The following is a 14,238-nucleotide window of genomic DNA, read 5'->3' as shown; positions in this document are numbered from 1 at the left end:
ACTTCCGGAGCGGATGCCAACTCATGCGCCACTAAGGAAATCAGTACAGAGTTTCCTTAAAACAAAGAAACAAACTTGAAAGTGGATAGATAACCAGAGGACTAGGTCAGCACAGGAGACTTGCACGTCCATGTTAACTGTCACGCCACTCACAAGAGCTAAGCAAGGGAACCAGTCTCAATGTCAACCAGCAGATGACAGGTAAAGAAAATGTGGTGATCTACACACACAAAGGGGCTCCATTCAGACATAAAGGGAAAAAAATGAAATCATGGCATTTCCAAGAAAACGCATGGAACTGAGACAGTTATGATAAATGAAATTAGCCATATTCAGAGAGATGATATTCTTATTTTCTCACATATGGAATCTAGGTGTGTGTGTTGGTGTGTGTGTGTAAAGTAGAAAGGGAACCATAAGAAAAAAAGAGCTCATAAGGGATTGAGGTGTAGGAGCTGGAAGGAAACAGAACACGGAAGCTTGCCGGATCTATTCAGACAGAGGGAGGAAACCAGCAAGAGGAGGCAGGAGGACAGGGAAGGGAACTGGGACGCAGCACCAATAAGAATAGAGCAAAATGACTCGTAGGTATAAAAATGCCATAATGAAACTCATTATTTTGTATGCTTTAGGGAGGGGGCAGGCATTGCTCCACTGCCTCTAGGTCACAGTGGATTTTTTTTTTTTTCTTTTTCCTTCTGCTTAGGAAACGGGCAAGGTCATCTGACAACAGAGAAGTGTTCGGTTTTGTCCACGGTCCCACAGGCTAACGGATCACCTGTTATCACATGTTCCAGGGAGACACAACTGTAGCATGTTCATCGCTTTGCTTTAGTCACTATTATTTCATGTGTATGAATTCCAGGTGAACACGGAGGTCAGAGGGCCTACTTCAGGAGCCGGTTTTCTTCTCCCAAGGCGGGACCCGGTGATCGAACTCTTTGGGACGTAGTGTCTGCCCAGAAAGCGCCCTCCCACCCGCGACCCCGAGAACAGGGTCTCTCAGCTGCCCAGATTAGCCTGGATTCAGAACCTAGCCCAGAGGCCGTCCTCCTGTGCAGCCCTCGTGGGACGAGCCAATTCCTCCGCACCCCCTAATTGTTTACCACATAAATGCCTGGTCCACCCCCCACCCCCACCCCCCAGGTCAGAAGAGGGTATTGGATCATTTGGAAGGGAGCCACCACGTAGGTGCTAAGATTCGAAGCAAGATGCTCTCCGGCTTGGTTTGTGGCATCTTTTCTACTGTCTACTGACTGTAACGGGGTAAACGACTGTAGCGCAAGCATCGGCTTTCTCGTCCATAAAATGGGTTGCTGATGCCCGCTACGCGGGCCTGCTTTGAGGAGTAAAGCTGTAAGACAGCTGGGTTCAGTCATTTCTTCAAGCCCAGTTTTGCCAGCTGATTCCAAACAGGACGTGACCACCGGTCCTGGTGCTTGTCCCACACCCTGAATTATCGTCGGAAGGCTCAGATCTAGTCAGCCCTACCTCAGCCGGACACAGGGATGCGAAGTCGCGCGCTTCTGTGGGTCTCAGCAGCTCTGGACCACGACGCCTCAAGACGACGTCATTAACCCGGCGCCCGGAAGTCCTGGCTCCTGGAAGTGATTGGCAGGGAGAAGAGAGGCGTGCCGACGAAGAACCACTTCCGCTTCCGGTGACGCAGGCGCTTTCATTTCTCCGGCTGCTGTGACTAAGATGGAAGCGTTTTGGGAGTCGCGGGCTGGCCACTGGGCCGGGGGTCCGGCTCCGGGACAGTTTTACCGCGTCCCGTCCACCCCCAGCGCCCTGGTGGACCCGGCGGCCGCGCTCCGCGAGGGGCCAATCACTCGGACCCAGTGGGTTTGCGACTTAACCGCGCTGGGGATGGGCGGCGGGCCGGGACGTGGGGACCTGCGGGCGCGCGGGCGGCAGCACCCGGGGCCCCGGCCGCCGCGCTCAGGGACCCTTTTTGACCCGGTAGGAACCCGATGGTGACTGGGACGTCCGTACTCGGGGTGAAGTTCGACGGCGGAGTGGTGATTGCTGCAGACATGCTGGGCTCCTACGGCTCCCTGGCTCGTTTCCGCAACATCTCTCGCATTATGCGAGTGAACGACAGCACTATGCTGGGGGCTTCAGGCGACTATGCTGACTTCCAGTATTTGAAGCAGGTTCTCGGCCAGATGGTGTAAGTCGCCTCCAGGCGGAGCGGAGAACCTCCGGGGACTTTGTTGTTGTTGTTGTTTTTATTCCCGTAGGTGGGATGGAGGGGCTTGAGGCTTTGGGGAGTTGACGAGAGTCGAGCGTGAATGTTTGGGATCCTTTTCGGCAGTGCGTAGTCTGCAGGGTATAGAATTACGTGTAGGTCAAGGGGTGGTGGTGGGGACCTGACCTCCGGTATTCCTGCCCTCTCAACCAATCACTTAAGGATTGACGAAGAGCTGTTGGGAGACGGGCACAGCTACAGCCCCCGAGCTATTCATTCGTGGCTGACACGGGCTATGTACAGCCGCCGCTCCAGGATGAACCCCCTGTGGAATACCATGGTCATCGGAGGCTACGCTGATGGAGAGAGGTATTGGTAACTTCCTTGACCACCTAACGTAGCCCCTATGGAGGGTCTCGTCAGCCTCTAAGAAGTCACCCTCTTCTACTACTGTGTGGGTTCTAGGAATTGAGCTTGGGTGGTCAAGGATGGTGGTTAAGTGCCCTCACCGACCGAGCCGCACTGCTTCCCCCTCACCCCCAGACTCTCTGATCCCAGGAAATTCGCATCTTTTAATTCAAACCTTACGGTCCCCGGTCTTCAGAAACACAAGGTTAAACGCGTTGTTCTTTGATGTGTTCGTCCCTTCAGCTTCCTTGGCTATGTGGACATGCTTGGCGTAGCGTATGAAGCCCCTTCCCTAGCCACTGGTTATGGCGCTTACTTGGCTCAGGTAAATAGTGGGCTTAGCAGCCGGGGGTGGGGGAGGGGGTGGGAATAGAAATGAGACGCTAGCCTTAATCTGTTTCCCTCGGAATTCTGTTAAGAGACAGGCTGGGCTCCTGATGTTGGGCAGCAGGTTTTGTCTATCTAAGAAGAATGTGTTTGCGTGACCTTCCTGTGACAAAGTGGGAATAGGAGAGTAGCCTGTCTACACTCCTGCTGTGAGTGTGTGTGAGCTGCGCATGGTGCTGCACATATGTAGTCCTGCTGTACAGGAGGACGAGCCTAGAAGGACCATGCGTTCCAGACCAGCTTAGGCTACATAGCAACTCCATCTCAAAAGCGGGGGCGGGGGGATGACTCCCTGGGTAAAAGAAAAGCCCTTGCTGTCAGAGCTGACACAGGCAGCCCAGGATACCCATGGTGGAAGCAGAGAACCTACTCCTGAAAGCTGACCTCTACATGCACGTGCACACATATACACAAAATAAGTAAATGCCAAACAGAGCCAGCACCCAGTTCTGTTGAGACAGTGGGTAGAAGCCTGTCGTTCAGGTGGGTGCTTGTTTACAGGGGTTGGAGCGGGCTGCTTACTGTTAAGCCAGGGTCTAATTCCTCCAATGTTCTGCACACCTCTGTAGCCTCTGCTTCGAGATGTTCTAGAGAAACAACCAGTGCTGAGTCAGACTGAGGCCCGAGAGCTTGTAGAACGGTGCATGCGAGTGCTGTACTACCGAGACGCCCGTTCATATAACCGGGTAAGAAATAGGCTGAAAAGTACAAACTCTGGAGCCAGACATAGTGGCACACATCTTTAGTCCTAGCACTCAGGAGGCAGAGGCCGGCAGGAAGTTTGAGGCCAACCTGGTCTGCAGAGTGAGTTCCAGGAGAGCCAAGGTTACACAGACACTGTCTCAAAAAACAAAACAAAACAAAACAAAAAAACCCCAAAAAACTAAAGTACAAATTCTGGGACCTAGTGTGTTACATCTGTTTTCAGAGGTGGGTATGACCCTTTGACCTTTGTTCACACTGGGTATTTTCATTTTTTTTTTTTTAAGATTTATTTATTATGTATACAGTGGTCTAGCTGCATGTACACCTGCAGGCCAGAAGAGGGCATCAGATCAGATTGTAGATGGTTGTGAGCCACCATGTGGTTGCTGGGAATTGAACTCAGGACCTCTGGAAGAACAGTTAGTACTCTTAACCTCTGAGCCATCTCTCCAGCCCCCATGTTTTTACATTTTATTCACATAAACATTGAGATGCCAGAGCAAATGCTGGAGAAAGACCTTTTCACACTGGGTATTTTCATCGCACATTTTGTTTCAGTTTCAAATTGCCACCGTGACTGAAAAAGGTGTTGAGATAGAAGGACCGCTGTCGGCGGAGACCAACTGGGATATTGCTCACATGATCAGGTAATTAAAGTTACAGTAAGAAAAAATAGACAGTAGAGTTGGGAAGTTCTTGGCTTTCACAGGGCTGTCCCTTCTGAAGGCCACAACCAGAAATTCTCCATGTGGGTGATTTTGGAGGGAGCAGCTAATTCAGAAGGTGATGCCTTTGTACTTCATATTTTTCCTAAAATGTTTCTGTCTTTTTAGTGGCTTTGAATGAAACCTGGATGAACTGTCGAGTTGATGCTGACCTTCTAAACTTGAACCCGGCTCAAAGGCACACTTTTGTAAAATAAATCAGTCCTTTGACATGTTTTCTGACTTGATTTTTATTGTTGGTTTTTTGTTCTGTTTTGAAATAGGATCTTACTATGTAGCCCAGGCTTGTCTGGAACTCAGAACTCTGCTTCTGCCTGCCAAGTCCTGGAGTTAAAAACTTTTTATTCTCATGGGGTTGCACCAAGTACTGCTTTATGCCACCTGTGGTGTTTCCTTTCTTGGACAGAGAACCATTTAGCTCTTCATGTGCGTCCCCAGAGGTCTTCCTCAAACATCTTTCAATCTTATTTGTTTTGACATAATTTTAATGAACTCCAGCTTATTAATTCAGTTACGCTGACTGGCTATCAGGCCCTGGGATTTTAAGTATGCAAGCTGCAGCACATGGGTGTTGAGGGTTGAAATCAGCTCCTCAAAGTCAGAACAGTCCTTTGTGCCTCAGCCTCCCGAGTGTGGGATGGGGGTGTGGGTGGTCATGGGGGCATTTAGGCTTTTAGCAGGAATAGGATACAGTACTCATTTGGGGCTGCCCCAGGACCAGCTTCTCATAGGGCCAACTTTGAGAACACAGTTGGCTTAAGTGCAGTCAGTAGTCTTTACTTTCTCCCATGCATTAAATTTGAAAAGAATGTGTTAGGTGTCCGGGGGGTGGGGGTGGGGTGCAAACGTGACTGGTTGAAATGGCGTTTGAGGGGTGCGAGGGTATGTAGCAGAGCCACTGTGTGCGGTGGGGGTCAGCTCCTAAGCCTCCATGTGTAGCCTCATATTCAGGAGATGCTGAGCATAGACAATTAAATGATGTGTAGTGTCCAAAGTTCTAGCACCTAGCTCTTAGAAGAAGCATCCTGTGGGGTGGGGGGCTGGAAAGATGACTCGGTTATCTAAGATCAGGTACCTTGCACAGGATTTGACCTGAGTTTGATTCCCAGTGCCCATGCCATGTGGCCCAGAACTGTAATTCCACGTCCAGGGGACGTCTGATGACTGCCTCCCATGAGCACCTGCGCTCATGCACATGCCCGCATATATACACAAAACTGAACAAAATCATTAAGAAAACTTACTAAGTGGGGCTGAGGAGATGGCTTGGTTGCTGAGACACTTTCTATGTAAGTGTGAATACCTGAATTTGAGTCTCCAGAACCCACGGAAAAGCTGGAGAGAGTAGTTTAAGTATTTGTAATCCCAGGTCCTCTACAGTGCAAGAGGTGGAGGCAGGAGATGCTCTGTGAGTTGAGGGCCAGGTAGCCTGGTATAGGAAGCAGAAAAACAAACAAAATCCTGTCTTGGTGGAGAGCCAGCAGACACCCAAAGTTGTCATCAGATCACAGCACTGTACCTGCATTCACACATGAATGCACCCACAAACACAACCCTAGGATGTAGCCGAAGGCCTGAGTTTAGTCCCCACATCCCACAAGTTGGCAGGAAACTTGAGTTGCCTTAATAGTGTGTGGTGCCCACACTCAGCGTACAAACGAAAGTGAGTTCTAAGTGTAGCTGTTTCAGTTGGAAATGAGCTTTGTCCATTTTATGTGCACTGGTGTTTTGCCTGCATGTATGTGAAGGTGTCAGATCTTGGAGTTAGAGTTGTGAGCTGCTATGTGGGTGCTGGGAATTAAACTCTGGTCTTGCCCACTGAGCCATCTCTCCAGCCCCGTTTATTGGGTGTTTTTTAAATTTGTTTGTTTGTTTTTTGAGACAGGATTTCTGTGTAGGTCTGGCTGGCTTAGAACTCACTTGTAGACCAGGCTGGTCTTGAACTCATAAAGATCCACTTGCCTCTGCCTCTAGAGTACTGGTATTAAAGGTGTGCACTACCACTGCCCATCTAAACCTTGATTTTGAAAAAAATTGTAGGTCGCCGGGCGTGGTGGCGCACGCCTTTAATCCCAGCACTCGGGAGGCAGAGGCAGGTGGATCACTGTGAGTTCGGGGCCAGCCTGGTCTACAAAGTGAGTCCAGGATGGCCAAGGCTACACAGAGAAACCCTGTCTCGAAAAACCAAAATAAATAAATAAATAAAATGTAGGTCTCCAGCATGATGCTTTCCAGAGTGGCACAGACAGCTGCAAACAGGTTCACACAAGGAGAAAATCTTGAGCTTTCAATGGGAAACTTTTGACATATTTGACCTCAACACAGAAAGTTGTCAATAAATACGTTTATTGATTAAACTGAATTATAAAAAAAACAAAAACAAAAAACTTCCCTCTACTACTAAGCCATGCAGGCAGAGTCCACAAAGACAACTTGCTTGCCAAAACCCAGCCAATCCACTGTTAGCATTATCTTAAAAATAAAATAAAAAATTTTTGTTACCCATCCAAAGTCAGTTGCAGAGGCCAGGAACCCAGCTCTGCTAAGGCTGTGGCTGCTGCAGAGACGACCAGAGAGGATTAGGTTGTAGACTGAAGTGACCACTTACAGTTCTCCAGCTTTCTCAGAGGCAGGAGGTTGGCTTTCAAGTGCAGTCCGAGAATAAAATGGCATTGAGCAAAAAGCTGGGGAACAGAGGCCAGGCGGATCCGCAGTTCAGACCTCCAATGCCATGGGCTCAGGGCTGGCCAAACTTCTGGGATCGGTCCTGGTTACTATGTTATAGTGTGCTGGGAGTTAAAAAAGATAAGGGCATGGCGAGGCATGGGTGGCAACCAGCAGCACATCTGTGCCACCAAGCCGTCACACTTTGAACATCTCCCAGTCTATGAAAGCCTACTGCACAGGGACACAGAGAGAAGTTTTAAGATCCATTTCCTCTCCTCTTATTAAACGTTCCACCTGTGTACACTTTAGAGGTGAAACCACTTACAAGCTTGTGCAGGCCGCCTCCTTGGTTCACAGGAGGAAACATTGCTGAAAGCCTTAGGATGGACAAGAATGGTGTGGCTGTGGGAAAGGTAGACTTGGTTTTTTGTTCTTTTCCTCTGGTACAGTACGTTTTGGTTTATCACCATGAGTACATCATTTTCTTAAAAAAAAAAAAAAAAGTCCCTCATGCAAATGGTAGAAAACTTTTCCTTCGAGTTGGCAGTAAAAAATAAAGATTCTGTCTTCGTGTACACCTCTACACCTTTTCTTTCACATCGGTTTCTTCTCTAAACACTGAGGACCAGGGAAGCCACGAGTAAGCAAGCAGGGGTTCAAGCAGTTTTTGCAGCTCAACACTTAAACATATGCCAGCTGGTACCTGTGACGAGCAGTGTGCTGCTGGGACACGCTGCTTAACAGGACAGAGTGCGACAGAGCAGGGACTACGCTGGGGGCACGCTGATGACGGCAGACTGGGAACAGCTTCCGCCTGAGCACTGTTTGATCAACTCACTCACTCAGTACCTCCTGAATGCTAGGGACCCATGGGCTCCTTTGTCCCGAGTGAAGGGCAGTGTGAAAACTGGGAAAGGGGTCAAGGGTCGCAAGTACAAAAAAATATTGTTTCTGATGTGTTTTGGAGGAGGGTGTGAGGAAAGAAACTATCCATTCCGGATGGCTCAAGGTGGTTCATGCATTTTTAAAGCCACAATTTTCTATCTAGAGTTGCTGTAGAAACCGACACCTCTGGAAAGGGAGGGAAGGGGAGGAAAAGGAAAGAGTTCAGTGGGATTCTTTTTTCATTTTCATTTTTATATAAAAGTGTTAAGACCACAATGAAAAAAAATTATCCACATATGTAATAAACCAGTTTGTGAGCTACATATTTTTCTTTCCCATCTGCAGAAAAGTTCTCACATTAACAATGATTAGATCATGCCCAAAGACATTGGCCACACAGTAAAAAAACAAAAAGTCAGAAATCTATGATACAATTGAGGTAAAAGGGGAAACAAAACAATTTAATATCTGTCCACAAAGGATTGTTTTCCTAGATTTTGTCAGAAAAATAGCAAACACAGTGATTTAAATTAAAGAAATAGGTCACAAAAACCTGTTTTTAGCAGAAGTGAGTACACAATGGCTACTCCTCACTCAGATCACCACTGCGCTCCTGACAACCCACAAATTCACAGGAAGTGTCAGTCAATGTCAGGGGAGCGGTGGCATAAAATTAAAAATATAAACCAAGTGCCCCGCTGGTGCCCCTTCCTCCAAGCCCCTCCACCCCCCCTCAGCCTTCCTACCCGACTCCATTTGCTCTCGTGACCCTAGCACCTAAATCTCCATCAGATCCAGGTCAGCTTCCTCAAAGCCATAGAAAGACTCCGTCTCACTCTCCCCCTCAAAGAGCTGGTGAAGGCTTTCGGGCTCCACCGTCTCTTCAGGAGACGATCTGGGGCGGGGGGTGGAAGCCGAGGGCTCCTCAGACTGTTCTCCACTCAGCTTCAGCTGCTCCTCCAGGGAGGCGATGAGCTCCTCCTGCATGTCAGCATTGCGTGTCGGTGAGTTAACGTTGCCGTCGGGGCCTGGCAGAACACTAGCCACAAGGAAGGACCGCTGAACCAGCTCTGGGGCGTCCCTGATGACACCCAGCACCTCACTCAGCCAGACCAGCACCAGCTGAAGCAGGACGTCGGAAGCACAGGCAGCGTCTGCCATCTCCCGAGCCTGCGCCTTCCACTTTTTGTGCAGGAAGTTCTTAACGGTTCGTTTGATGCATACGTCTAATGGCTGGATTTTGGAGCTACAGCCTGCAGGGACCACTGCAGGCAAAGTGCTAGAGGCGCTCAGCAGGGCCAGGACCTCTTCTGACAAGTGAGTGCGGTGACAGTCCATCACCAGCATGCCTTTGCCGTGCTGGCAGGCTGTGTGCTTCTTCCACACAAGGGTTGACCAAAGCTCCATGATCTCATCATCACTGTAGCCGCTCTCTTTGGCCTCTAGCAATATAGAGTCTGGCACATTAGCAGGCCGAGTCACTTGTCCTCGGTATAAAACCAGTGTGGGCAGGACAGTGCCATCTGCCAGGATGGCCAGCACGACGTCACACCACGGCTCCCCCGTGCCCACTGTCTGCAGGGCATTCTCCTTCCGGTCGTCACTGCTCAGCACCTCTGTGTCCAGGAACAAAGAAACCTCATCAACAGCCACAATCATGGACAAAGGTAGGTCCTGATTGTGAATCTGTCGCTGCACAAACTCGATGAAGAGTCCTGCGTTCTCTGCTACGTCCTTCGGCAACGCGTGGGCTACAGCTCGCCGGGCGTGGGGGGTGAGGTGATGCCGCAGCATGAAGCGCACAGCCCACTCGTAGGAGATCTTAAACCCCCCTTCCAGGGAGCGTCCGATTTTGGTGGCCTTCTGAAACAGGGTCTCCTCGTTCACAGGCAGCTGCTGCTCTCGCTGGACCAGCACCCACTCAGCCAGCTTCTCTTCTGCCTCAAAGCTGAGATATTTGCCCTCTAAATTCTCTCCCTGAGAGGCCTGGAAGCGTCGAAGCCAACGACGGATCCGACGCTGGGGGTTTCGAAAGTGTTCAGCCGCCTGTTCCGTGTTGCAGCACAGGGCAAACAGCACTACGCGAAGCTTCTTCACAGACAGCTGCTCTTTCTTACCACCCCCACTGCCACCCCCGCCACCGGATGCGGGCTCAGGGTCCTGGGTGACAGGGCCTCCCTCCTGTTCGTCAACATTCAGACACTCAGCCCCCTGTGTGGCCAAGGGTGGCAGGGCTGAGGGCTGAGGGTGACTGGGAGTGGCTGGTGGGGTTGCAGTTGAGGCAGGTGATGGAAGTGCCTGGACCACAGGGACTGCAAGCTCCTGAGGCTCGGCTGGGGTGGCTCCTGCAGGGTTCACAGTGGCAGCTTTAGGGAGGGCGGGAGGTGGAAGATGCATACTCTTCATGTTGCGGTCATACCCCCGCTCAGGAGTCTGGCCAGGCCTAAGGGAGCGGACACAGGGCAGAGAGCAGAAGGATTGCTTCACCTTAGGAATTTAAATACTAGGAAGAGCAAACACCATGCAAAGCATACACTCAATCATAAAGTCAGTGTTACCTTGAGTGGGACATCCAGCTGAGCCCTGGGAAAGTAAGATTAGAAAAAAAAAGTTAGTTCATTGGAGGAAAAAACCCAAAAGGCATTCCACGAACCTATCCTGAGATGTCAGCATGCTATGTTCCGACAGGCTCTTCACGGGGCCAGCCTTCCCAGTCTTCCCAGATTACTTCCCAGACTACTGGTGTAGTGTGCATCTAAATAGTGACTGTGTGAGGCCAGAGAAAGATGTTCCTGGCTCATACAGTATGACCCTTCCCCCAACCCCAGTTTCTCCCACTTACCCCGGGGTAAGATGCTGCTAGATCTATGGGAGGGGTTGAACACTAAATGCTTGGCCATGGCATCTCCCACAGAGGTAGCAAAGGTACATGAAGTGCAGGCCAGCTTGATCCCACTGAGGGGTGGGGAGAGAAAGAGGACAGGAGTGTGTCAGACACATACAGCAAGAACACCGAACACAGTTCAACCCTGAGGCTTGCTCAGAGTGAGTCCCATAACCACTCCACAAAATAAAAGACGTGTTTCATTACCTGACAGAATTTTTAAACAAAGCCAAATACTTGGGGCTCTTCCGTGGGACGTGGTTGCTGACAAAGACAGAGAAGCAGAGCGTTAGCAGCCAGCGGCAACGTCCAACAAGAGACGCCTTCACAGTCCCAACAGCTTGGCCGTCAGGCGTCTCAACTTCAACACAAGCACTAAATAACCTGAGGTTCAACTACAATTCCTGTTTTCGTTCAGGTCTAGGAGGGCCTAAGAGTGATGCCCCTGGCGGTTGCTGTCTCCTGAGAGGGAGGAGAGGAGATCCATGCTAGCGAGGAGGCTGGGGTGAGAGGCGGGAGATGAGACTGCAGTCGGTTGGGATATGAGTGAAGAATTCAAAATAAATAAATCAGCATTCCTAACAAGTTCCTATCCACTGCTTGGTCTGCACTTTCAGTAGCAAAGACCCTAAGGGGTGACCTGGAGCTCAGACTAAGAAAGACAAATGGATACCGATTTGCTCTTTTACCTTCCTAGAAGAGATGGGAAAACAACTTTAAATATTGAAGACATAAACAAAAAAGAAGTGGGAGGTAATTAACTGAGTTTTGGACTTGGAGCTAGGACTCAGGCTTGACTGCGACTTACTTGATCATGTGATTGGCGTACGCTCGCGAGCAGCAGGTGCTGTAGCGGCAGAGAGAGCAGTGCACGTAGGTAGGGAAGTGGTTAGGGAAATCTGGGATCTCAAAGCTGCACTCCAGGCAAGTCTGCCGGCCCATGACGCTCCTGTGGAAAACGACACTTCCATTACTGTCTCAGGTTATCACCAAGACACTGACAAGACGGTATCTGAGCTCCTTGGCTACTAGGAAAGACCCAGCCAGCCAGTCCCCACCCGCCCAGCGCTGAGAAGGGCCACTGACATTTTCCTAACAGCTCTCTTCTGGAGGCTGCGCTGAACACGGGGATAGAGGAAGACAGGCAGGGGATCGGTGGAGGGCAGTGGTGCTGCCTCCTGCAAGGCGCTCGGTGTATCATTTGAAGACACAGGAACAGTTCGTGGCTGTCCCCGGGAAGCCCGGATTGTCACCTGAGAGTCAAGGGAGCAACAGTTAGACGGCACTCACAGTCAGCGTTACCTCCCTGGTCTGCGAAAGCAACTTGTGGCCACCTTACCTTGGTGCCTGGCTTCAAGCCTTCCAGTTGCTTAGGTTTACGGAAGGTTTTATGGTGCTGAAGTTTGTGCTCAATTTTGTCCTTGGCAAAGAGAAACTGCAGGCGGCATTTGTTGCAGTGATAAACATTTCTTTTCTGAAGGGGGGAAACCAGAGAACAAGAGAGACAAAAATCCCTTAAAGGCTTCTAGTGAATCAATGTCAGCATCTTTCCTTCCTTCCTTCTTTCTTTTGAGACAGGGTCTCTCTCTGTAGCCTTGGCTGTCCTGGACTTGCTTTGTAGACCAGGCTGGCCTTGAACTCACAGCGATCCGTCTGCCTCCACCTCCCGAGTGCTGGGATTAAAGGGATGCACCATTGCTGCCCAGCGTCTTGAGAATTTAACAAGAGAATAAGCAAAGAACTACTCAACACAAGGGAACCTATCCCTGCTGGGACGCAGGTCCCCCTCACTCGGGAGCACACGCACCGCGGCACAAGCTTGCTCCTATCATCTTGGTAGCGCAGACAGTACTACCTATCCCTGGACTCACGCTGTAGACCAGGCTGGCTTCAAACTCACAGCGATCCACCTGCCTCTGCCTCCCGAGTGCTGGGATTAAAGGCGTGAGCCACCATTGCCCGACTCCTTTTGATTATTAAGATTTATTATTTATTGTATATGAGTGCTTTATGTGCAGAAGAGGGCACCAGATCACATTATAGATGGTTGTGAGTCACCATGTGGTTGCTGGGAATTGAACTCAGGACCTCTGGGAGAGTAGGCGGTGCTCTAAACCACTGAGCCGTCTCTCCAGCCCACCTTTTGATTTTTAAAACACACAAAAATACGCACAGCGAAGGTGTTACGCAAACAACAAAACAACTCAAGGCTTCTCATCCTGGTCCCTTTCCATGCTTGGTTTGTCATTAGCCCTGATTAATTCCCAGCACCCACATGGTGGTTCACATGTGTAACTCATGCACACAGGACACAGGCACAACAACATGCATGCAGAATCCCAAAATGCAAACGTGAGCACAGGAGTGCTCGGCGCCTGTACCTGGTGCCGCATGTAGTGCTGCTGGAAGGCGTTGCCGTTCTTGAAGACTTTCAGGCAGTAGGGGCAGAGCAGGTGCCGAGTGTCTTCATGGATCATCCGAAAATGGACGTCCACCTCAGAGTAGAGGGAGGAGCGGTACTGACAGACCTGAGTTACGCAAGGAGGAAAACGCGGGCAAGCGTGAGCGGCCGGAGCGCTGAGAGGGGGTAACAGCAGAGACGGGTGGCAACTCTTACACGCACAGGCTTAGCGCTCTGTGACGGAGACCTGGTGGACCCTAAGTTTAGCTGCGACAGAAACAGCAAAGGATGCGGCGGCTGAAAACTCTCTAAGGAATAAAGACAGCCTGTCCTGAGAGGGATGCTCGGGAGACAGACTCCCCGAGTGAGCACAGGAATCTGCTGTCTGGGTCTTACTTCTGTTTTTAATTAGTTTTTTGGCTTGTTTTGTTTTTTGTGGTTTTTCTTTTTTCTTTCTTTTCTTTCTAAGATTTATTTATTTATTATGTATACAGTGTTCTGCCTGCATGTACACCTGCAGGCCAGAAAAGGGCACCAGATCTCATTATAGATGGCTGTGAGCCACCATGTGGTTGCTGGGAACTGAACTCAGGACCTTTGGAGGAGCAGGCAGTGCTCTTAACCCCTGAGCCATCTCTCCAGCCTGAGTGCTACCTTCTAGAAAGTCCTAACTACAAGGAGGTATACAGTGGGTATTTAGAAATATCCATTAGTGGGTTCTTTACAATTGGTTTAAAAACAAGCTGCCCAGTGCTCTGAGACGCGGCAGTACCTGGCACACGTAAGGCATCTCCCCAGGCTTGTGCGTGTCCTTCATGTGCTGGAGGAACAGGGGCTCGCTCTCAAACGCCCACTCACAGATCTTGCACTTGGCTGTAGGAAGGAAAAGAATGGAGACACCGCCTGGACAGCTCGCAGCCCTCAAGACCCTTTCTGACCTGCATCTCCACCTGCAGCCACCACCCGTCACCCTGTAACACTGTGC

The 14,238-nt window shown here is 50.2% G+C and overlaps 2 protein-coding genes across 8 annotated transcripts in view; one reads left to right on the top strand and one right to left on the bottom strand.

Moving 5' to 3' along the window:
- Nucleotides 1-1,658: 1,658 nt before the first annotated feature.
- PSMB4 (proteasome 20S subunit beta 4) lies at nt 1,659-4,631 on the top strand. Its single transcript, XM_084769569.1, has 7 exons — nt 1,659-1,841; nt 1,967-2,173; nt 2,414-2,560; nt 2,843-2,924; nt 3,556-3,672; nt 4,250-4,338; nt 4,525-4,631. Exons 1-7 carry the CDS (start codon nt 1,702-1,704, stop codon nt 4,535-4,537), a joined length of 795 nt encoding a protein of 264 aa, XP_084625695.1. The 5' UTR covers nt 1,659-1,701; the 3' UTR covers nt 4,538-4,631.
- A 2,114-nt stretch (nt 4,632-6,745) lies between these two features.
- POGZ (pogo transposable element derived with ZNF domain) overlaps nt 6,746-14,238 on the bottom strand; it is a 49,149-nt gene continuing 41,656 nt past the window's right edge. For all 7 annotated transcript variants that reach the window (XM_084769206.1, XM_084769208.1, XM_084769204.1 and 4 more), the window contains 9 exons: nt 14,026-14,126; nt 13,234-13,380; nt 12,192-12,326; nt 11,939-12,105; nt 11,661-11,801; nt 11,060-11,116; nt 10,811-10,923; nt 10,527-10,551; nt 6,746-10,411 (listed from right to left, as the gene is read on the bottom strand). In XM_084769206.1, the coding sequence (XP_084625332.1) occupies nt 8,746-10,411; nt 10,527-10,551; nt 10,811-10,923; nt 11,060-11,116; nt 11,661-11,801; nt 11,939-12,105; nt 12,192-12,326; nt 13,234-13,380; nt 14,026-14,126 (2,552 nt within the window). In that variant the 3' untranslated portion in view covers nt 6,746-8,745. The remainder of the gene's footprint in view (nt 10,412-10,526; nt 10,552-10,810; nt 10,924-11,059; nt 11,117-11,660; nt 11,802-11,938; nt 12,106-12,191; nt 12,327-13,233; nt 13,381-14,025; nt 14,127-14,238) is intronic.

Source organism: Acomys minous (assembly GCF_964271855.1).
Source record: "Acomys minous genome assembly, chromosome: 19".
NCBI classification, from domain to species: domain Eukaryota; kingdom Metazoa; phylum Chordata; class Mammalia; order Rodentia; family Muridae; genus Acomys; species Acomys minous.
Note: the sequence above shows the minus strand (reverse complement) of the source record. Positions and strands in the feature narration are given on the sequence as shown.

What these genes read in the sequence shown, in the direction of transcription:
- PSMB4 (XM_084769569.1), top strand. Translation starts at nt 1,702, where the DNA reads ATGGAAGCGTTTTGGGAGTCGCGGGCTGGCCACTGGGCCGGGGGTCCG. An exon ending in CAGGTTCTCGGCCAGATGGT is followed by an intron (nt 2,174 to 2,413) that starts GTAAGTCGCCTC and finishes CAATCACTTAAG; the next exon opens with GATTGACGAAGAGCTGTTGG. An exon ending in GGCTACGCTGATGGAGAGAG is followed by an intron (nt 2,561 to 2,842) that starts GTATTGGTAACT and finishes TCGTCCCTTCAG; the next exon opens with CTTCCTTGGCTATGTGGACA.